At 45.2% G+C, this 23,031-nt stretch overlaps 1 protein-coding gene across 4 annotated transcripts in view; it reads left to right on the plus strand.

Annotated features, from left to right (window-relative positions):
- The window catches only part of LRRC8A (leucine rich repeat containing 8 VRAC subunit A), a 28,943-nt gene that overhangs the window by 147 nt on the left and 5,765 nt on the right, over window positions 1-23,031 (plus strand). The window contains exons 2-4 of one of the 4 annotated variants that reach the window (XM_019475881.2): window positions 1,626-1,751; window positions 12,327-12,405; window positions 14,608-16,771. In XM_019475881.2, the coding sequence (XP_019331426.1) occupies window positions 14,615-16,771 (2,157 nt within the window). In that variant the 5' untranslated portion in view covers window positions 1,626-1,751; window positions 12,327-12,405; window positions 14,608-14,614. Of the gene's footprint in view, window positions 1-80; window positions 992-1,625; window positions 1,752-7,078; window positions 7,152-12,326; window positions 12,406-14,607; window positions 16,772-23,031 lie in introns of those variants that run through there. The other 3 variants (XM_019475882.2, XM_006272303.4, XM_019475883.2) reach the window with 3 other exon arrangements.

The following is a 23,031-nucleotide window of genomic DNA, read 5'->3' on the forward strand; positions in this document are numbered from 1 at the left end:
GAGGAGGAGGAGGAGCTGGCTAGGCTAGGCTAGGCTAGGCTAGGCTAGGCTAGGTGGCTGGCTGGCTGGCTCGGACGCGTGCGAGCCGGTTCCCGGGTCCCGGCAGCGAGGCGGGGCCTGCCCGGCTGCCGCGGCCCCGGAGCGGGGTGGGCTGCGCCCGGGGGAAGTGCTGAGTAACCCGCGCTAAAGCCGTTCCCCGGCCCGGGCCGCGGGGTCGAGGTGGGGTCTGCCCGTGAGATGTGCCGAGGACGCGGAGGGAGGCTCCCCTCCCCTGCGGGGTCAGGCGGGGCAGCGCGGTGCACGCAGGGGGGGCCTTGGCCGACCTCTGGGGGAGCAGCGAGCTCCCTGCCCTGCTCCTCTCCTTGGCCAGCGCAGACACGCGTGGTCGGGGTTGGTTTTCCAGCCCGTGTCCTGGGCAGTGGTTCTCCAGGGCTGAGGGTGCGATGTGGCGTGGGCAGGATGCGCTCGAGTTCAGCGACAGGGTCACCTGTGCTGGGGCGAGCTGCTGCTGAGGAGAGGTGATGTGAGACGTGAAAGTCGGTGGGATCTTTGCTTGGTAAAGGGAATACTTACGGGGTCTGCTATAGACAGTTCTCTAAAGTCCCCAGGCTCGACTATAATAGTGGTTGTTACTACGGCAGCATACTAGTCACGTGATTACACTTCACATGGTTTGGGATTTGGGGTCTTGAGTACCTTCCCCATTAACTCCGAAAATCTCTTTCCTCACCATCTCTTCCCTTCCAGTCCCAGACTGTGCCCTCAACCTTCTTGGGCTGGACACATGCTGAATCCCTCTCCCCTGCCCTCCAGGACCAGTTAGTTCACTGTGCAGTGAGATGAAGGAGCACCTCAAGCCTTGGTCTGCTTCCTTGCCTGTGCTCCCGGCTCTCTTGGCTCAGAGGCTACAGACAGCGAAAAAATCTTAAACATTAACTCTTGAATGGAGCTGCATTTGTCACCACTTGACCCAGCCCCCAATATTATTATAGTGGGTGAATAATATAAACATAATCCTCTGTGCATGTGTTTTAGTGGGACCAAGCATGCTACATTTATAGTTTGAAATTAGGGCAATAAAGAAAAGGTCATACTCTCTGAGAGAGTGGATTCAAAGCTGGCTGGCTGGAGAGAACCTTAGTGGGCAGAGGTTGATGAGCAGACACAATCCTGTTCTTCATCTAAAATGCTCTAAAACCTTAGGACCCAACCCCTCTAGTTTAAAATAGTGAGGATCAAGCTTGCGTGCCTGCCTTTAAGGGGAACCTGCCTCCCAGCAGCTAGACTCCATTATGCTGTGAAGGGGTACAGAAATGTTTAGCATGTTCTTAAACATTTGCAAATCTACTCTTGCTGAAATCTTCAGAATAAGAAATCCTGGGAAGAATCCTGCCTGATGCCTACCTAGGCTGCCTCCTAAATTTCCAACTGTGGTACTGCTCTTTCTACCTTTCTTAGAGGGTCTTTTCCTGGATCTCAGCTCCCCTTTCTAAGCGCTTCCCCTTCCACACTGAAACTGATCCACCACACACCCTTTATAGAAAGGTGCTTTAACTTTGCTATTCAACCTGCTTCAACTTTGCTATTGTTACCTTCTCTGCTGATAAGACTTTATTTCATTTCAGGGAAGCTGTTCCCATGGCGTGTGGGGAATGCAGCGTTTCAGCACGTGGTCAAGATCTGGCACGCAAGGACATCAGCCCTTTCCAACACAGAGAACTGAAGTGCAGATAGCAGAACCCAGCTGCGGGGTAAGGGCTGTAGTATAGCTCCCGTGTCAGGAGTTGTAGTGACACGCATCTTGGAATGGCAGCACTTGGGTGTTAGCTCTCTAACTGTAACTTAAAACATGCAAGGGTGGGTATGAGCAATGGCTGCACAAGACCAGATGGAAGTGTGTCTGCCAGCTGGTGCTGAAGAGCAGTAGTAGTACATTACATCTCTTTACCTTTGAGGCACTGCTTGAAGATGGAAGGAATCATGGAACTGAGCATCATTTAAATTGCATTTTGATTGGTACCTTCAACTACATGCCCAGTTCCTAGTCATATGACTATAGATCCATTCTCAGACAAACAAAGCAGATGGTTTTTCAAGGCGTATTCTTAACAAATACCCTAGTGACAACTGCATAGCCAAGGGATTTGTTTGAAAAACAAGCACTATTCAGTTTAACAGAAGTTCTGCTTTCTTAGGGACCCAGGTGGTTACTGCAGTACAATGCAGGCATCTCCTGGTCAGCTCCAGGTCATAAACTCTATGGAGAGGCATGGTTTAAGGATGCTGGGGTTGGCATGCTGTCCACTTGAAGTGAATGCTCAGTAATTCTTCAGCAAGTAATTTTTCAGCCAGTTTGAAATGTCAGAGACTAGCTCTAAGAATATTCTGCCTGATTGCTCCTTCGTTACAATAGTGGTGAAAGCAAATACAAATCTTTTCTTCCAAGTGAGCTACTGGTCCCAGGGGTGAGAGATCCTGTTCTGGGTGGCTAGAGATGCTGTGCATTGCATTTAGAGTGGCATAGTCTGTAAAGAGCTGATCTGAGGTAGCTGGTAGAGCACTGGAAAGAATGTAAATCTTGATTCTTCATACTTAAACTGCATTCTGAATAGAATTTAAATGCCAATAAGACATTCTATAGCACTTGGGTCTCTTATCTCTAACTGTTAATCTTCATTAAATAACAATTCCTGAAGGAAATCCTGCTTCCAACCCAGGTTGTGGTAACCCTGTTTTGAAATGTAGGTTGTCTAAACTGCTTTTAACGAAGCAAATGATTAAGTGTTGAGCATGTGGTGTTCCTAGGAATATAACAATCCCTGAGTGGGGAGAAATGGTCCCTGGTCTAGGTAATGGTCATTCTAAATTACAGTACAGCTCAGGTGCACAAATAACTGGGTATTTCAGTCATGGTCTACTCCTACAGTGCTGCAGGTTTTGTTTTGTTTTTCAGTTTATCACTCTGGTGCCTTACTGGGGCTTGGTGGAAGGATTTTGTTTCAAGCCGTATTTGAAGGAGAGAGAGAACTGGCATTCGAGTACTAAATTGATCATAAATGGTGGTCAAAGAGACTAAATGGGGAATTATGAAGGAAGCATTGGTGGAATGCAGGCACTAGGAATCCTGCAAAATAAATGCAAACCTTTATGGAAATATAGCATGTGGCAGACCCAGGCCACCAGTTTTGGCTGTATGATACAGAAAGGGCATTAGGATGAGCCTTTGCACCTGCATTACTTCTTTCTAAAATGAGACTGAGCTGTGTCAAAGGCTTGATACGTACATACAAGCTGTTATACCACTAATTTAACCCTAGTCTTCATTTAGAAGATGCACAATCTGTTGAAAACTTCCAGAAAGCTTTCTTTTAAGCTTCATATGCCCTATGCAGATTGTATTGCAACTTGAATTTCAGCTGCTCTAGCTGGGTTGTGTAATCTTATTTTTGGTTCTTTTTGCTATTGGACAGCATTTGAGATTAAAAGCTATTCAGCCATGGCCTCGCTGGTGTGAAAACACACTGCTGCTTTATGTACTAAGCATTATCTATCAATGTTCCATATAAAATTAGACTTGCACTTCATAGGAAGTAGCTTCCTGTAGATACTGCTCACCTTTGTGCATGGTAAGATATTGGGGACAAGACTAGATAGCACGTTTCCCTCTAGAGTCTTGTCCTCATCAGCAGCTGGGTGACAGGTGAGGGACAGGTAAGTTGTGATTACTACTCTCTGCCTGGGAGAGGTCTGGAAGTGTTCTAAGCTTGGTATTGCAGTTACTGGAATTAGAATACTTTGGATATCTGTCCCAGAATACTTCTGATTTTGAAGGCAAGACCTGTTAGCATATAGGGCAAGCAGGGGATCAAAATATTTGTCCTCTCTTTGGCTGACAGTTTAAATACTAATATTTGCTGGCATGTCTCAGTTGTTTCTCTCTGCCTTCTCCTTTGCCTGTGTTCCTTCAGTGTTTCAGCAGTCTTTCTGGGTTACCATTGTTGTCTTCATTCCAAGTGTGTCATTTGTCTTGGTTGATAGATAATGTGAGCATCTTCCCTGAGTGTTTTCTGTGTTGAACCCAGTAGCTTGTTTTCTCAGTCTCCTCTTGTTCCTGGTATAGCACAGCTCTGTTGTCTCCAACTTCAGTTTCTTTAATTTCTCTGTAGTAGGAAAAAGAGCGTACCTTTTTCTTTGTCTGATTTGCTTTCATCTACTTCGTAATGGAACTCGGTTCTGAAAAGTCTCATCCAGTAATGGAGGAGGTGCTCTCTGAAAGCTTGGTTGATGCATTGAGGCTGTCTGGTCTATTCCAGCTGAGTGATCCTGTCCTTTAACCTGAAACATTAGTCTGAATGTTACTTCAGTCAATCTTAGTGTCCAGCATAGAGTTATTTTGCTGTTTGCCTTAAAAGTTAGGAGTTGTTCAGGTGGCTGAACTCTGACTTTGTAACTTTGCCATTCAAATGGGTGACACAATGTCAGACAAAGACTGCCTTGTTTGCTTCCTGGGTATGTGGCTTGTGTGAAAGATGGAAATGAAAGGGGAGCTTTTCCCACAGGAGAAAACTTTGTGGTCCAACTCTTCAATGCTGTTTTTGAATGCTTTGCATTATGGGGTTTCAGTGGTGGGGTTATCATTATTTTAAAATGCTCTTGGGTTTGAAAGCCTGGGAGTTATGCATAGACCATGTTCCTGCTCAAGCACATGTAGTCTCTTCTGTTGAAATAAGATGGCTGTAAAATTCCACTGTCCTTAAAGCACCTGTACTCCTTGTAGCTGGAAGAAGCAATTAATTCTGGACAGGGTGCCTCAGACACTGATCTATCTTTTTGTAATTCACAACCAGACAGTCTAGTGTTCTGTCCTTGGTTTGCATTATTCCAATAAGTTGCCTGAAGTTACCCAGTTGTGTGGCTGTGTGTCATGCTGACATCAGAGCTATTGCTGCATCCTGGACTGCACCGATGGCATAGGAGCTTAAAACTCCAGGTGGGTGGGGTGCTACTGAAAGTCAGGTGGAGCAGGTGATCACATTTCCAGCCTGGGTTGTTTGATTCTTCTGCCCATGTTCTTTCTTGTACTTGTTGGGGAAGGCCAGTTTATAAGCTGAGTCAGTGCAAGTAGCTTGTGTGCTACCAGAGCAAGAACACGCTGTTAATCCTGCAGCTGGATGGAAAGATCTGTTAAAGGGCAGTTTCCTATTGAGTCACTTAGGCACATCCCATTTGTGGTCTGGGTCCTTTGGGATTATTCTTGTCTAATTTTGACTGGGAAATACAACTCTACAATCAGTCTGCTTTCTCATCGTGTGCATGCAGCTTGGACAGCGGTGAGTGCTATAGGGCTGGCCACACGAGAACCTACTACCCTGCTATCGGCAGCTGGAGGTCACCCAGCGGTGGGCTGATTCAGGAAGAAAGTAAACAGCTCTTGTTGGCACCTACCTTTTTGCAAAGGGCAACTTAGCGCAGCAACTACAAAACAGCAGTTACACGCTGGTAAGATGAACGCTGAATCGTAACTTGGCTTCTTTGTGTTCTTACAGTTGCGAATGAGTCAGTGTTAACATGTAAAAACAAAGCAAGGAGAAAAAAGCCAGGAGGGATTAATTTTGTCACTCCTGCGTAAAGTTGGCATCTAGAGCTGTTATCTGAAGGGGGGTGACTTGGAAGATTTGATTTGCTCACTTCCAAATGCAAAGTGGAGTGTTGGTGTTAGCTTGGCTGTTAGTGTAACGCTAACTCTGTGTACTGCAGTGTAGCTCTGATTCTAAATGGTGAAGATCCCAGCATGTCCCTTTTGAAACTTCCTATATCCCAATCTGAATAGAGAGAGGCAAACTGATGTGGAAAGAATCGCTTTGTCTCACAGCATGACTGTTTTGTCTTTTACCCTTTGTGCTACTTACACCGAGCTCTGGAGTTCTGGCCACAAATTTCAACATCTTTTACCTTGTAAGCTATTCTGAAAGGGGATGGGCCTGGTTTAGCTCTCTTCCATCCCCAGTTTTCTGGCATTTCCAGCTGGGCTCATTGTGCTGGCCTTGTGCTAGGAAGCTTTTCTGAAAGGTGCGTGGAAATGGGGAGCTGCTTCCAGACACTTGTGCTCTAGCACACCCGTTCTCTCTCTGGGCCGAACACCAGCAGAGGCAGGAGAATCTCCAGTTGCCCTTCTGGCTTTAAGTTTTGTTTTGTTTTTTTTGTTTTTTTAACTAGGTCTCCTGGTGTCTGAAAAAAGGGACTTTTTCTGCTGTTTTGTTTTTGATATTACAGGTGGCAAAACTCTAGGGCAGGAGAGAATAGCCATGGCATGCTGAAGGCTTCTTGTCATGTGTATGGTTCACTATGGGGGGGACTCTCAACTTAGCAGAGGAATAAAGTTCAGTCCCTCCCAATTTGCTCTTGATTTTGTTTGGGCCTGACCCAACCTTTGTATCCTTGTTGGGTTGTTCAGAAGTAAGAAATCTTATGGTACAGCTGTTTCCTTTTGGTTGACAGCCCATGTCTTGGGAGGGAGTCTCACAGTTATGGGCTAAAGGTAGACCTGAACAATTGCAGCAGATAAGGATGAACTGTGGGCTGGGCTCGCTTATTGTGTGCAACATCCTTTTCAGAGTTGACCTGTTTGGTTTAAGGGATCCTGGAAGTAAGTGCAGGGTGGGACATCTTAAGGCTACTTGTCCAAGGATATCCTGGATCTTCGGTCTGTAATCACAATATTTTCCTGATTAGCTACGTAGCTGTGAGACTGGCAATTTGGGGGTTGGTGGGGTTAAATAAGGTATTTAGCAAATATTAAGCCAGGCTGACGGATCGTCCAGTAAAACTGAACAAAGATGCCTGTTCCGCTTGCTTTCAGCCCCTAGTTGGAGATGCTGGTCAGGCTTTGCGAAAAAGGAATTTCAAATGCAGGTCAATAGTTTTCCTGACAGGCCGGAAGTTAGTTTTCACTTGTCTGGATTGGGTTCCAGGCTTCTGAATTATGTTTTCTTAACCCAAGGATGCCTTTGTAACTAAGCTGTCACTCTGTACTCTCTGCATGACCCTGATTTTAGTAGCTATAATAGTTGCTTTGAAGAGTTTGCAGAAGAGCTCCTCGGTCTCCACTTGCTGCCGTTGGGGCCTGGGAGAGTCAGAGCTCCAGACGAGCGGTATGTTTTGATTGCGTTGCTTGTGAACTCTGTTTCTGAGGAGTAGTGTTACTTGGGTTTGGGGTGTTTTAAACATTTGTGACGTCCCTGACAATCGTCCTTCTTTGTGTGGATGTTTGTGTATCAGAAGACAACATTGGTATTTGGTTAATGCTTCTGGCTGCTGTGGATGCTGGATGTGGCAGACTAGTTGCAAAAGTCCAAGGTTACATTTGACTGCTATTGTAGCAGTTTTTGTACCACTGGCCATGAAGCTGTGCATGGATCTGCTACAAGTGGTAGGTAGGTATACTGTAGTAGACGGTTAAAATGATCTCATTCTAGACTTCAGTTCTAACAAAGAGAATATGGTTGTGAAGGCTGTCTAGTTAAAGTGGTGGACGTGGTGGAACATGATGCTGTATTCAAATGAATTTGCAAAGGCTCCAGAGAAGCCACGTGGGAAGCTGTTCTTGCATCTAAATATGGGGGCTGTGGGCTGGGCTGACAATGGTTCAGTTATTTTGCTGTTTGCCTTAAAAATCAGTAGGGTTGCAGTCTGCATGCTGTATCTCTGTGCACAGTCTCTGTTAAATGGTGCCTCAGCCCCAGGTATTCTGGAGCTGTTCTCTGCAGGGTGCAAGTTGAGTCCATCAAGCAGTCAACAGCAGCTGTAGTCGGTTCCTTTGGGAAAAGCTACTGCAGGGTTGTGGGGGGAGGGGTAAGTGCTCATTGATGAAAAATTAAAACAAAAAATAAAAAGCTCTGAGGCAGGTGACTTGTAAGAGTACTTTTCCACAGCATGCACAATTTAAAAAATGTGTTGGTGATTATACTCCTGAAACTGGAAAGCTTGCTTTTCCCTGTTTCTGAGAAGTGAAGAACAATGCCCAATAGGTAGAAATTTGCTGTCAGTGTGCAAGCTTCACAAAGACCAATTTAATTCTGTGTGTGAATGAAATGATCTCTTTTTCTAAACTCACTGCATAGACACCCTTCCCTTCCCCTCAGTCTCCAGCCAGAGTTCATGGCATTAGGGACATGCCCTGTTTCTGGGGCTTTGGACTGAATAGGCTCTGCAACTAGAGATGGATGTGGAGGTGGTGTAATCTGTTCACTAGACTTGTTACCTGATGCTTGCTTCTGCCCCCTCACCCCCTTACAGAACTGTTGCAAGTTGGTCCACTCTTCCCTGGCTGGACAGTGGGACCCCATAACAAATTTGTCCTCAACCCTGGAACCAGTGCCACAGCCTTCTCAAGTCCCCATTGCTTAGATACTTTCTCCAGACCCCACTTAGCTATAGGGTTCTGGGCTCTCCTGTTACATCCCTGTTGATGCAGGAAAGGAAGGACTACATGCTTAGCAGAAGGGTTTCTTAATCAAATTTGCTGTATTCTAAAAATACAGGTATTTGGAAAAATAAGTTTTGAAACCAGCCCTCCCCAAAGTCTGTTGTCATCCATCCTGTGGGTCCTTGAATTAGTATCCTTGAGCTACGCAGACTTTCCTGCCTTCTTTCTTCTGTAATGAGTCATTAGAGACTCACCCTGCTTAGCAAAGCACCCTCTTCTAAACAGTCTTTCCCTCAAGTGTGTGGGAGCGCCAGGCTCCAGCTTCTTTCTCAGCTTCCTTGGAAGTGATGTTAGGGGCCTCATGGTAGAAAATCCACGCAGTCTCCCCTGTTGAAACAATTGGTATTGATGGGTCTCGATAGCTGTTGTAGTTTCTCAAACAGTCTCCTCTCAAAGTGGCAAGCCCCTGCTGCAAAATGGATGCTCAGCCTAATCCACAAAGTAAGCCACTGTGCAAGTTTTATGCTCCAAAATAAAGGTTATAAAGCGCAGTCCTTGAAGCTTGCCTCATACTGGAGTTCACAACTTGATGCAGACCATCTCATTCCTATCTCTCATGGAAATGATCAGCAAGACTTTTATATACACCCTGGAGAGTTTGGAGGGATTCACTGCTCTATACTGGCTTATTGTGTATAGTATAGGGATTCCTTCTTGAATCCCTGTGTTAGGAATGAGGGTGGGACAGCAAATACTGACTGCTGTAAAATGCCCCTTCGTCTAGCATTTGTTGAACATGTGCTGCTTTTTGCCAGAGTGAAGTTTTGAATGTGTCCCTTTCCTCTTAGAATCATAGAAAACGAGGGTTAGAAGGGACCTCAGGATGTCATCTAGTCCACCCTCCTGCTCCAAGCAGGATCATTCCCAACTAGATTATCCCAGCCAAAGCTTTGTCTAGCCAGGTCTTGAAAACCTCCAAGGATGGAGACTCCATCACCTTTCTGGGTAATCTGTTCCAGTGTTTTACTACCTGCCTAGTAAGAAAATTCTTCCGAATATCTAACTTAAACTTCCCTTGCTGCAACTTGAGCCCATTGATCCTTGTTCTGTCATCTGCCACCACTGAGAACAGCCCAGCTCCATCCTCTTTTGAACCCCCCCTTTAGTTGAAGGCTGCTATTAAATCTCCCCCTCTTCTGTTGTCTCATTTCATTATTACAGGAAGATAAGATATGGCCTGTCCCACCTTACTCAGGGATTCATTTGATGACATTAAGTATTAAAAGATGGTAACCTGAGCCAGAATAAATGGATGTTTTCTTTCAGGCAGACAATTTCTTAACACTTCAGAAGCTGTAGGATGTGAAGGGAGACTTTTTATCCCATACAGCTGGCATACCTAGCAAGCGCAACAAGTCTGCCTTGCTGTTTTTCTATAGGATCATTTACTAGCTCACCTTCTGAAACAGGCTGGAGCAAGAATATTAGTATGGTTGATCTCCTGCCATGAGAGAGATTATTCCTTTCTGGTCAAATTTAGCTGAATGAGGCTGAAAGCTCTACCAAGAAAATCTGAAATCTTGGAGCTTGACCCCAGCTATAAGACTTGATCATAAATTCCTAAAATGAGCTCTTCCCTTTTGGCAAATTTTTAAGAAAACCAAATTCAGCTACCAAGCAATTAACACTTACTGGGTGCATCTACATGTTTATTAATGTGCTTTTGTTACTGCACATTAACTTAGTACCTTACATTAGAGGTACTAAATTTAATGTGTATTAGGCTGCCTTAATGCGCAGTAACAAAAGTGTTTTAGTGACATGATGCACAGTAGCCTATTTTTACTGCACATTAGTGTTTTAGTGCAATTTTGGGGGGACGCTTTAATGCGCAGTAAAATAGGCTAATGTGCATTAAAGCACACTTTGTAGATGTGCCCACTGATTCCTAATAGAAAACTCAGTCCTGTAACCTAAAAGGGTTTTTTTGGGGGGGGTGGGGGGAATATCCTCAGGGGAGGGAGCTGGCCAATGTCCTCTTAATCTGCCTCCCTTGCATTGTAACTTACTTCAGGAGGTGCAGTCCTGTCCCATGAATATCAAGCAGCTGGATTTTAACTACAGGAGAGAAGGAGAAAACAGAATGGGCTCCTGAAGGCTTTCAGACAGAACAAGCAAAGTGTTCCAGCATGCTGCTACTAGATCTAAGCATTTCAGGAGGACTGTGAATAATTACCCAGGCTGTGAAAAGTTTGAATGCTGCCTGCTAGGGAAGTGTTGGGAGAATACTCTACCAACTATGAAATCACCACTGGAAACTCGTGGGAGGGCAGGAAACCTGAGGTGAAGCTGGATTATTGGTGGTGGGATGTTCTGACATCATCAAATCTTGCCTTGGGTATGAATCAGCCAGAAGTGAAGCTGTAGTTTCCCATAGGTGTAGGTACAGTTAGAAAGCCCAACCCTGTTAGAGAACTAGCTGCATTCCAGCAGCTGGGTGCAGCTGAGATGGGCCCTCCCTTTTCTCCAAGCATTTTGGACTTGATCTGGAGAAAGTACAGACCTCCTCTGAGATTAGGGCTCAGGGGACTCTCCTTGTGAGGTCTGTCCTGCACTGTGGGATCGGAAGGGGGTAGGGCTTGGTGTGGAGCCGCTAGTTTTATTTTCCTTGGGACTCCAGCCTGCCATTAAGCTTTGGTTCCTGACTATGACATTTGTTTTGGTTTGGCTCTCCCCACCTAACTACAGCAGGAATTCAAAACTAGAAACTAAATATTCTGGGATGGGAAAGACTAAATGGATGACTTGGCTGGGGGTTGGAACTGTCTGTGACCTAAACTAGTAGGGACCAAAAACCTTTATACTAGGATTGTTTGATTTCAGCAGTGAATACAAGGATGGAGTAGACACTGATTTGGAGCTTCATTCTTGTCTGGTTTGTGGACAAATAAAGTGTTTCTTTCCAGGTTGTCCTTTAGGAACCTCCTTGTTAACATCTGAATTGCTACACTTATGTTTGGGGATGTAGGGAGTGAAGAAAGATGCTTGGATTGATTGTTCTTTGTACTGGACTTAGTCTTCCCATGGTGCTTTCCATCTGAGCACCTGAGGTTTAAAAAACTCATTTAAGCCTTGACCATCCTGGAATAAGAAATAGCTTAGTTTTCAGATGAGGAAACCTGAAGCACAGATGAGATGAGATAAGATAAGATGATTTGCATAAGGCGTCATGCAAATCCATGCCAGAGGCAGGAGGTACACCTTGAAACTCTTTGCCAGGTACTTTTGGGCAGTACCTGAGCAGGAAGGGCAGTGGTTCTCAGCCTGTTTTAGATTGAGGGTGCCTCTTGGAAAGCACCAGCTTTTAGCTTTCATTGTTTTCTTAACTGTTGTTGCGAAGCACTGAGACCAGAACAGGTCAGTATGGTTTTTGACACCATAGATTCCTCTTTGAAATCTCTGAGTTGCCTTGTGAAGTGTGTAGGAGGTGTTTGTATTGTAAGGTGTACAGGCAGTTGTAAATATTCAGCAGCCCTTGGCGGCACCCTTGAATCTCATGACATCCCAGGTTACTGTGGCCCCTTGTGGTGCATCACTGAGCTAAGGTCTGTACACAGACAGTTCAACTTCTCTCTTGCCACAGTTATAATTTTTGAGTTCAGAGTTTGGAAAATTGCAGCTTGTGGACTGGATCTGGCCTCTGCATGTGGGCCTTTGGAGCATTTGGCAGTGTAGGGCTTCAACTTTGGGTTCTTTCCCCAAGCTGCTGCAGAGACCAGCATCAGAGGCATAGGGTCATGGTGCCTCTAATCCGGGATGGATTGTTTCAGCCTGCAGCCAGTGAAAGTTCCTACTCCTGGTGTAATTTGTCTGACCAGATCAGTTTTTCTTGTTCTTTCAGCTGCTGTGCTATGTACAGTGAACATGCTTCAGCTAAACGCATTGGCTCCCGAAGGTCCTTTGCCTGCCTAGCTCCCCTTGTGAGTACTGCTCCTTCATCTCCCTTGCTGTCCTCCCCAGATTACTGCACCGTATGCCTGGGCATCGTGCGTCTATTGCATGATCTACCGATAGATCTTGCTACCACTCTGGCTTTCTTTATTGGATTTTTAAAACCGCTATCCTCCTTGTTTTAAGAGGCTTCCATATGAAACACTTGCCTTGTAAGGGCCAGAGATAAAATTCTTGGGGCTTGAATAGCTTAATAGGAACCTGCTAGTCGGAGCCCTAGGCCAAGAAGTAGCCAGAAGCTGATCCAAAACATGTTGAGTGAGGATGCCAGTGAGATCCAGAGCAGCAGCTTACTGTGAAGCCCTGTGTCCAGCTAATGGTGTGTTGGGATTCTGAGCATGTAGCTGTCTTCTGGACCGTGCACAGCTGGTCAGCTTGGATATCCACCTCTGTCTGTGGTAGTGTCTAAATCTGAAACCCCTCCAAAGTGTAACTACTGTAATGGAGCATGTCATCTTTTTCTCACACACTCCTCTGACTTGAAAGCTGCCTGAGGGGTAGAGGCAGCCCAAATAGAAATCCTGTGGTGGTAGAAACAAAGCACTCTATTACATTTTAGGCGGGGTCCTACAGGATCTGCTCTGTTGCTGCTTGTAGTCTTTCCAAGCAGCAGCTAGTCAAAGCCGGCATCTTGCTGTTTGTTCTGGAAAGCAGGCACTCTGAGCTCTTTATCTGCTGAGCTGGGGAAACCAGTGCTGTGTGAGATTACATTTGGAAGGCTTGTTTTGCAGCTCTCAGTGCTGGAAACTTTCTAAAATGCGAGCTTAAACTCAGCTGACAGAGACCTTAAATGGAACATTTAAGTCCTCTAAGCTTCCTACTTGCTCTGTGTGTGTTTAAAGCTTCATCTTATTTTAATTTTCACTCCCCTAGCATCTGCTGTAAGGATCAGCTTTGAGCAAATAGTCTTTTAATAATTTCCTTTGTTGGAAAGATATGAAAGGGATGCCTTCCCCCTTACTGCTGAGTTCAGCCTCAAAAGTGGCTGAGAGACTAATGCTTTCTCATTCCTAGGTTTCTGTGGTCTCCAGATGTTATTTACTTTTATTGCTGCTTCCCCCATTGCACAGAGGACTGAGTATGAGGCTTTCAGGGGTATTCTGTCTGAGTCTGAGGAGTTTTGGCAAACTTGCTGTTACTTGGACACCAGCTTTTTTTTTTTTTTCCCAGATCACATATTTGCAGGCTCAGAACTCTTATCTAGAAGTTTAAAGCATTGAACTACTATGGTACAAGCAGTTCTGCTTCCCAGAACCTTTGTTTTTCCCTTGCGGCATTTCATCCCCAGTGGAGAGATGTTTTGTCAGGTGGGAGTGGTTGATTAGATAACTTAATTTAACTCTATTTTAATCCTCTTCCTTCCCCTTCTCCCACACTTGCCAAGATAATGGAGATAAAAGAAAGCAAAGAGCAGTTACACTGGGATCTTGTAACTGTATCTAGCCTAGGGCAAACAACTCAAATCTTCCTTGGGGAATTAATGCAAAATAAAAACCGAGACCTGTTAACAGGAGGGGAAGGGCCTGTTATCAGTCTTTTCTGCTGTCTGTCCTCTCTTTCCTGAGTTGTCTTTCTGATGTGGTAGTGAGCTTCATTGAAACACTAGCTAGAAAACGTTTATTGTACAGCTGTTCCTTTGCTGCAGACTTGTGAGCAAGATCAGCACTAGTATGATAATGATAGTAGTGATGATATCTGGCTTCATAGTAGCATATTGGTAACTGCTTGCATTTGTGCATGAACTTGGCACTTCCGGAGAGATGGGAGGGAGGCTGACTACACTGAATTCCCTAGCCACAGAACAAGTATCTAGGCAGTTTCCATGCCTTTGTATAGCAAGGTAGCTAACTGCAGCTCTTGTGCTTCTGGCTTTAGGAGTGTGAGTTCTTGGTCACTTGAACCACTAGAGATGCCAGCTGTGGTGCTTTATGGATACCCATCTCAGGAACCAAGAACACAAACTGATTTACTTGTAAGCCTCCCAGCAGCTGTTGTAAACTGCTTTTGCTCAGTATGTAGCCACTCATTTATCTTGAAGCTGGATGTGATGTTGACTGTTTGCTAAGTCAGAAGCTGCTTAATATAGCCTGACCTTCCTGTGTTCCCTGTTTTCAGTTTTAAGATAACAAACTGTTCCCTGCCAGTAACACCTGCCTGTGGTTTCCTTTCAGGTGAACCATGATTCCTGTCACTGAACTGCGCTATTTTGCTGACACTCAGCCAGCATACCGCATCCTGAAGCCATGGTGGGATGTCTTCACAGACTATATTTCTATAGTCATGCTGATGATTGCAGTGTTTGGAGGGACGCTTCAGGTCACCCAGGACAAAATGATCTGCTTGCCCTGTAAATGGGTTACCAAAGACTCCTGCAATGACTCCTTCAGAGGTTGGACAGCTGCAGCCCCAGAATCCACTTACTATAATTCTAGTCTTGTCCAACCTGCAGACACAGGGCCCACAGGAATAAAATATGATCTGGACCGGCACCAGTATAACTACGTGGATGCGGTGTGTTATGAGAACCGCCTTCATTGGTTTGCCAAGTATTTTCCTTATCTGGTGCTGCTACACACTCTCATCTTCCTGGCCTGTAGCAACTTCTGGTTCAAGTTTCCACGGACGAGCTCTAAGCTGGAGCATTTTGTGTCTATTCTGCTGAAGTGCTTTGACTCTCCTTGGACAACAAGGGCTCTGTCTGAGACGGTGGTAGAGGAGAGTGATACCAAGCCAGCCTTTGGGAAGATGAATGGTTCCATGGACAAGAAATCTTCTACAGTCAGTGAGGATGTGGAAGCCACCGTCCCCATGCTGCAAAGAACAAAGTCTCGAATTGAGCAAGGAATTGTGGATCGGTCTGATACGGGCGTCTTGGACAAGAAGGAAGGGGAACAAGCCAAAGCACTGTTCGAGAAAGTGAAAAAGTTCCGCACGCATGTGGAAGAGGGAGACATTGTCTATCGCCTCTACATGAGACAAACCATCATCAAAGTGATCAAGTTTATACTGATCATCTGCTACACTGTCTATTACGTCAACAACATCACGTTCAATGTTGACTGCAAGGTGGACATTGAGAGCCTGACTGGGTACCGCATGTATCGCTGTGCTCATCCTCTTGCCACTCTCTTTAAAATCCTAGCCTCTTTCTATATCAGCCTGGTGATCTTCTATGGTCTGATTTGCATGTACACGCTCTGGTGGATGCTGAGACGATCCCTCAAGAAATACTCCTTTGAGTCCATCCGAGAGGAAAGCAGCTATAGTGACATCCCAGATGTAAAGAATGACTTTGCTTTCATGCTGCACCTAATCGACCAGTATGACCCACTTTACTCTAAGCGCTTTGCTGTCTTTCTGTCTGAGGTGAGTGAGAACAAATTGCGGCAGCTGAATCTCAACAACGAGTGGACCTTGGAGAAGCTGCGCCAGAGGATCACTAAGAATTCCCAGGACAAGTTAGAGCTGCATCTCTTCATGCTGAGTGGCATCCCTGATACTGTCTTTGACCTTATTGAGCTGGAGGTCCTGAAGCTGGAGCTCATCCCTGATGTTACTATCCCACCAAGCATTGCTCAGCTCACTAGCCTTAAGGAGCTGTGGCTCTACCACACAGCTGCCAAAATTGAGGCTCCAGCCCTTGCCTTCCTGAGAGAGAACTTGAAGTCCTTGCACATTAAGTTCACGGACATCAAGGAAATTCCTCTGTGGATTTATAGCCTCAAGACCTTGGAAGAGCTCCACCTGACGGGGAACCTGAGTGCAGAGAACAATCGGTACATTGTGATAGATGGCCTGAGGGAGTTAAAGCGACTTAAGGTGCTGAGGCTGAAGAGCAACCTCACCAAGTTGCCACAGGTGGTGACAGATGTTGGCGTGCACCTCCAGAAACTTTCCATCAACAATGAGGGCACCAAGCTCATTGTCCTCAACAGCCTTAAGAAGATGGTCAATCTGACAGAGCTGGAGCTGATCCGCTGTGACCTGGAACGTATTCCCCATTCCATCTTCAGTCTCCACAATCTCCAGGAGATTGACCTGAAAGATAATAACCTTAAGACTATCGAGGAGATCATCAGCTTCCAGCATCTGCACCGTCTCACTTGCCTTAAACTGTGGTATAACCACATTGCCTACATCCCTGTGCAAATTGGCAACCTCACCAACCTGGAGCGCCTTTATCTGAATCGCAACAAAATAGAGAAGATCCCCAACCAGCTCTTTTATTGCCGAAAGCTGCGATACTTAGATCTCAGCCACAATAACTTAACTTCGATCCCAGCAGACATTGGGATACTGCAGAATCTGCAGAACCTAGCAGTTACAGCCAACAGGGTAAGCAAGGAGGGAGTAGAAAGGTTTTTATGTGGGTAAAAGTGCATTTTGGACTTCTTGCTGACTCCTATTAAGTGTATTAGAAACACTGGGCTGTGATAGTAGGATGGGAAATACAGTAGTGTAAGAGTGATGTTGTAGCTGTGATGGTCCAGAAATTATGCAAGAGGATTTCTTGGGTTGATATTTTTTTAATTGGATCAACCATGTAGTTGGGGTAAAGTTAGACAAGCTTCTGAATTTTCATTGGGTCTCTGATTGCACGAATGCTGTGCCTGGCTCCTTTGATCCGTGACCCGACAAAGAATGCCTGCATTTGGAAGCTTGTTTAACTTTATTGGATCCCCTATGTAGTTGAGATAAAAGAGATCACCCTAAGAAATCCTTACTCTCTGGAAAATACACTGGCGTTATCATTTTTAGTCCTACAGTTTTGATCTTTTGTCTGTACAGTTTTCCTAAGTGAAAAACTGCAGACCATTCCAATTTGGAGGCACTTTTTCCTCTTGAATAGTTGGCAAACTGCTGTTCAGGCTGTTGTTTAGTTTTTCCTCCCTGGTATAACTGAAATGCCTTTTTAAAAGGCTATTTATCAACTGACACACAAGTCTCCGTCTCTTTCTTGTGGCTTCTTTGCAGAGCATGTTTGTAGTCCCTGGATTGACACTTGCATTAGAGAACGGAGAAATTGCACATTCAGGAACACAGCACGATGTACTTAAGCCCTTTGGCATGTGTTGGTACCAACTGAGGTCTTAGCCTTGGTGCCTATGTACAGATGAATGCTGTGGTAGTGTTTGTATAGTACTGTACATCTCTACGGTGCTCCTAACCTTGACTAGACTTACTTTGTGTAGTTCATAATCAAGCCCCAAATTCTTCCTGTGTGAAAAGTTGATGAGATCATCGGTTTAATGAAAAGCAGCTTTTTGACAGGGGCCTGGGAAGTGAAACTTTTGAATGTAGGTGGCAGCATAAAGAAAATGGAAAAGCTGAGTGGAATAGCAAAGAGAGTGCTTGGACATGGAGGGGGGCAGAAGAGGACTGGAAGAAGTAATTGACTGTTCTCTCCCCCTCAAGTATAGGCAGAGGTGGAGTTGTGCCGAGTTTTGAAGGAGAGAGTGAGTATTTTAGAGACCTGGTTAACTTTTTTGTTTACTTCTCAAAGGCCAATTCCCCCCAGAGTCCTTTAGAAACGTACATGCTTGGTCATTACTCAGTAGGCAGGTAGCAGTAGTCTGGAAATGGGTATCTGTGCAAACTGTATAGTGTAAAAATGGTTAAGGGTCTTTATTTACCCTGCCTCCTGAAGGGAGGCTGTCAGCCAGATGTGCTGCAAATTGCAACCCCGGTAGATACAGGTATATGTGATTTCTGCGGCCCCCCCCCCATTTATTCACCCACAACCTTGTCTAGGACTACATATTGATTTAATAGTCTGCTGGTTTTGAAAGAGCTCTTTTGCTGTATTATAAAATAGGGTGCTTATTCAGCATGGCTTTTTTCTGTAACTGCAACTTTTAAAATACATTAGTGTTTAGGACCACAGGCAAGAATCTAGAGAAAGCTAAACTATCTTGGTTAGTTCACTGACCCTATTCTGTGTAGTGATCTCAGTCAGGCCTTTAATTTGGCTTCAACCACTTTGTCTACAAGTGCATGTATAGTGGGTAGAGGGGTAGTGAACTCGTTTAGCACCTGGGCCTGGGGGTGGTGATAGTATGCCAACCACTGTGAAGTGGGGGGTGAGGAGAAGGGGAAACTTATCTGCCTAGGGTGCTGCAGCTACTGTAGCAGTGTTATCTCTGATGGCAGTAGCCCTGTAAACTGGGCTCCCTGGAAGCTGAACCTGGTTGCCCCATTTGCACCTCCCCATACATGCATATCATGTGCAGGGCTGTGCCTGCTCTGATGAAAGCTTTGGGAGGAAGAGAAAGGTCCACTTTGTCAGCCCCACTTGTCCTTTGCCCCCCAGATGCACTGGTTGGCGTGGCACTGCATTGTCTGGCTCCTATGGCTGGGCAGGGGCAGGGCTGTCCCTGCCGTGGCAAAGACCCCTGGTGGGGAGGATTCTGGCACCCCCTCATAATTGGCTCCTGCAGCTGGTTCCCTACATTAGTTACAGTACCACCAGCGGGGATGTGCTAAAGTATCTTTACACAATATTTCTGGCTCTGGCTGAATGTTACTGCAATTTTCTCTTTAATCCCAAGTGAAAACTTCCTGAACCCACAGGGCAAGTCATCTCATTCCTAATGAGCTGCTGTTTGCTTATGCTGCTTAGGAGCAAGAAAAATTGCAAGAGGTGACCTGATTGTGCCTGGTACTGAAGAGTGACTTTTTTAGCAATAACTTGTCCCTGTGGATTGCCCTGCAGTTCTGGTTCCTTGGTTATGTAAAATGCTGCGACTTAACATAAAGGGAGTTTTCTCTGGCCCATTTATACGTGAAGATCCATTGATGCCTCGCACTGAAAAAACTCTAGTTTAGAATTCTGCTCGTGTTACAGTTCCCATTCTTCCCAGCCACACAGCTCCTGGGAGGCTTTGTTGCTAGACACCTTGAAAACAATTTTTTTGTTTTTGTTTTTCAAGTTTATCTAGTCCTGTTCATTCCCACTTGAAGTCGCAAAACGTTCCGATAACCTGGTTGTGCAAAGAACAGCCAGCTTTGTTGAGGGATTGTGAGTTTAGGTGGGAATATGTGACAGAATCCTATTTCTTCTGAGGAGCTCTTCTTATTTTTATTTTTTATGATGCCCCTGCTGCCTTTCCAATGACAATGGTACCAAAAAAACCTCTTTCATAGTACTTGGCCTTTTTTGGGAGGGAAACTCCAGGCAAAAATACTTAACGCTGAATTGTAGCAGAAACTGTAAAGAGGTTTTTACAATGCTAACCAGCATTAAATTGTTTTTATAACCTCCTGGCTCCTAAAAGTGTTGTCACAGAATAGCAGGACACTGAAGCCAAACAAACAATACATAACCCTGCTTCCTAATAATCAGAAGAAAACTGGGATAAACAATGTTCTTTCAGGGGAAGGATGTCTGTTAAACCACTCAGATGAGTTTAAGCACTAGCTAACTCCCCAGCATTGGGGCATGTATGAGCCTGTGACATTTTAGCATTAGGTTAAGAGCCAAATTTCTTTCCCTAAATAAGGTGGAGGCTTCATGTAGCAAGAACTAGTGATTCTCTTGGATGCTGCATTAAGAAGAGGAGAGGGGGCTTTCACATGTCCCCTTGACATAGAACTGTTCTGGTCATAATAGTATCGATTATTTTGGCAGTTCATCAGCTCATATCACAGGGTTAATTCTGAGATGTGGTTCCTCTGCAGTCTGAGGGTGGGGCCTCGGAGATGAATAGGAACCGGAGGCAGCTCTGTTCTGCAGCAAAATATGGAACCACCCATCTTGCTCCTCAAAGACACTAATGCAACTGGAAGGCTAGAAGCAGCGTTTCCCTCTGTCTCCCACTGCCTTTCAGATGGAGATACAGTGAAGCAGCTAACCAGCCCTTGTTGCTTGCAGACCTACAGCCAAGGCTGCAGTTTAACTTTGGCTCTGGAAGACTGGTTAGTTACAGTAACCAGCGGCAGGTGGGCAAGGGAAGTGCAGATTAAGCAGCATTTCTTAATGCTAGGAATTATACCTGGAAATCCTAACAGCTGTTTGTGGAGTTGAGCAGTACCAGTCTGTCATTCTGGTAAGCAGGTTCTCTTGTAGCACAGTCCCTTTTTGATAAGGTTAATTTCCGTCACTGGAAAAGTAAGCCGATTTTATTAGCTGTGTAACCACTAGGGGCAAATTGCTGCTTGTACAACCCACTGCTCTCCAAAACACCAGCTTAAAGTAACTTTTAGTTGCTGTTGCCTTGTTATCTTTGCTTTCCTTTGGGTTCTCCCTCAGTCAGAACTTGTATTCAGGCAGTCTGTAATAGAGTCAATGACTGATCTTAATTCACTTTAAAACAGTATAGTTATTTTTAAATACAAACGATGGCCTCCTTGAGACTGACTGAATGAAGAGGAGGGTCCTGATTTGATGCCTATGATGTATTAAACCAAATGCCACAAGCTTTAGGTATACTGTATTACTGGAGTTGCTGAAAGAAACCTTGACTAATTAATTATAATCCAGAAAGGTATAATATTTTAATGCACTTAGTGGTCTGATTTGGCTAATGGTCTTCCCTGTGCGCCACTTGTCTTTGGATGCATGGGAGTGTGGGGCTGGTCAGCAGAGCTGGGTATCCTGATAGGACCTAGGAGTAACGGCCAGCAGGATAAGCTAGGAGGGATTTATGTGGGTAAAGGTGCATCTTGGAGTTCATGGTCAGGGCATCGCACAGTGCAAACACACAAGGAAAGGGCAGTCTGCCCCAAAGAGCTTTGTTTCTAATAAGAAGAACCTATATGGACAAGAAGCAGATATGAGAATGGTGGGACTAGGCCTACCAGCAACTATAAGACCCTCTCAATATTTAGAGGGAAGCCACTAAACATTCAGCAACTAATTCTGGGGGGGACATCCATGAGAACAGGAGAGCAGAGGACAGAATTCCAGTATTCCTGAAAACCAGCATAGATTCTCCTCTCCCCTTGACCTGCCTTCCCCCAGCATGCCTTAAGCCAGCGTTTCTCAACCAGCGGTTGTAACCCAAAAGTGGATCACAAGAATAATATGAAAGGGTCACGAAGAAACTTTTAAAATGGATTCTTCTTTTAAAGGAGAAAAATGTGGGAAACCATGGCTTTTCCCTTGCAGGCTGGCAGAGCTCCTTCTGCCCCACATGCTCCCCTCTGCCCCCAGTTCCCCGGTGAGTCAGGAATGAGGGGCACTAGGTTGGACTGGCCATCAGTGTTTATAAATGGGTCCAGGTACAAAAAAGGTTGAGAACTACTGCCTTCGGTGAAAGGCTGGATTGTTCAATGCATCACGTATTGTACTGAATTCCCATCTTACACTTATTTTAATGGCCCAATTTCCCCTTATGCTTCCAATCCATTTGTCTGAATTGGATAAACAAGAATGCTTTGTGGATTCTTGGCTTCTAAGAATACAGTTTGCCATATCAAAGTCAGTCATCATTCTGTCCAGTTTCTCTGTAGATCATATGATGCCTGCCTTGCTGTTTGAACCTTTGTATTGGGTAGAACAAAAATACATGGGCTTCAAAGTCAGTTTTAATGATCACTCTTTTTGCATGGCATGCATCTGCATTGTATCTGCAGTAGCATGGGAGCTCCAATGAGGAGATTACTGTATGGATGTAGCAGGACTCAAGCACTCTTGGTGCATTTCTGCTGGTTGCAGATGAAATGGCAAGTGGGGTCCCTTGCGTGTTACACTAACACTGACTAACATGAGTGTCTGGCTGGATTCCCCCCAGCTTGGGCACTATGGCACCGCTAGTAACTGCATTTCCTTCTGTTGGAGCAAAGAACAGAGGAGCTCAAACTCCTCCTCATGCACTTCAGGGTGAAGCTAGGGTCATCCACACTGAGAAGAGCAGTGCCACTGCTCCACAATGTTGCATGCTAGCACTGAATGGATTCTCAGGGCAGGGAAAGAGGAAAAGATAGGACAGAAGAAATTGTCTTTGCAAGGAGACCATCTAGTACTCCACTTGCTCGGAAGTGCAGAATAACAAGGTATTTTAATATCTGGCGTGATTAGTAGGTCAATACTTGGGGTGCAGATCAGCATCAAGACACCCTGACCAAACTGGACTGGGGGAGAGGCTGCAGGTTGGAACTAATGAGCATTGTGTAGGGAAAACCTGATTTGGTTTTGGAATGGCGATTCAAACACCTGCAAAAACTATGTAAGTATGCACTCTGCCACATGTATTACAGTAGCTCCCAGAGGCTCCAGTTAGAATCGGGCCTCCTTGTATTGGTGTTATATGAACATGGAGAGGCTGTCTCGCGTGATGAGGTTACAATGCAAATGGCAGAACAAACGCTGGAGGATCTGGAAGGGAGAGATGAGGGAACTGTGACTGCACAGGCTAGCTGCGGGCTGGTCTCAAATCCTTCATTCTTGCTTCACTCAATTTTTCTAATTTTAGCCATCCTCTTTTAGCAGTTTATTGAAAGCAACAGTGTGTAGACTACCTGAAGGAGGGAGCTGAACGATTACCAGATAGTGGCTGTGTGTATTTCAAGGATCACGTTCTATAAGGAAAGATCAGCATGGAAGAAAACGGGAATGCCCTGGTGTGAGCAGTGGGAGTTTGGAAATGGGTGCCTTG

This window comes from Alligator mississippiensis, chromosome 12 (assembly GCF_030867095.1).
Source record: "Alligator mississippiensis isolate rAllMis1 chromosome 12, rAllMis1, whole genome shotgun sequence".
Taxonomy (NCBI): Eukaryota; Metazoa; Chordata; order Crocodylia; family Alligatoridae; genus Alligator; species Alligator mississippiensis.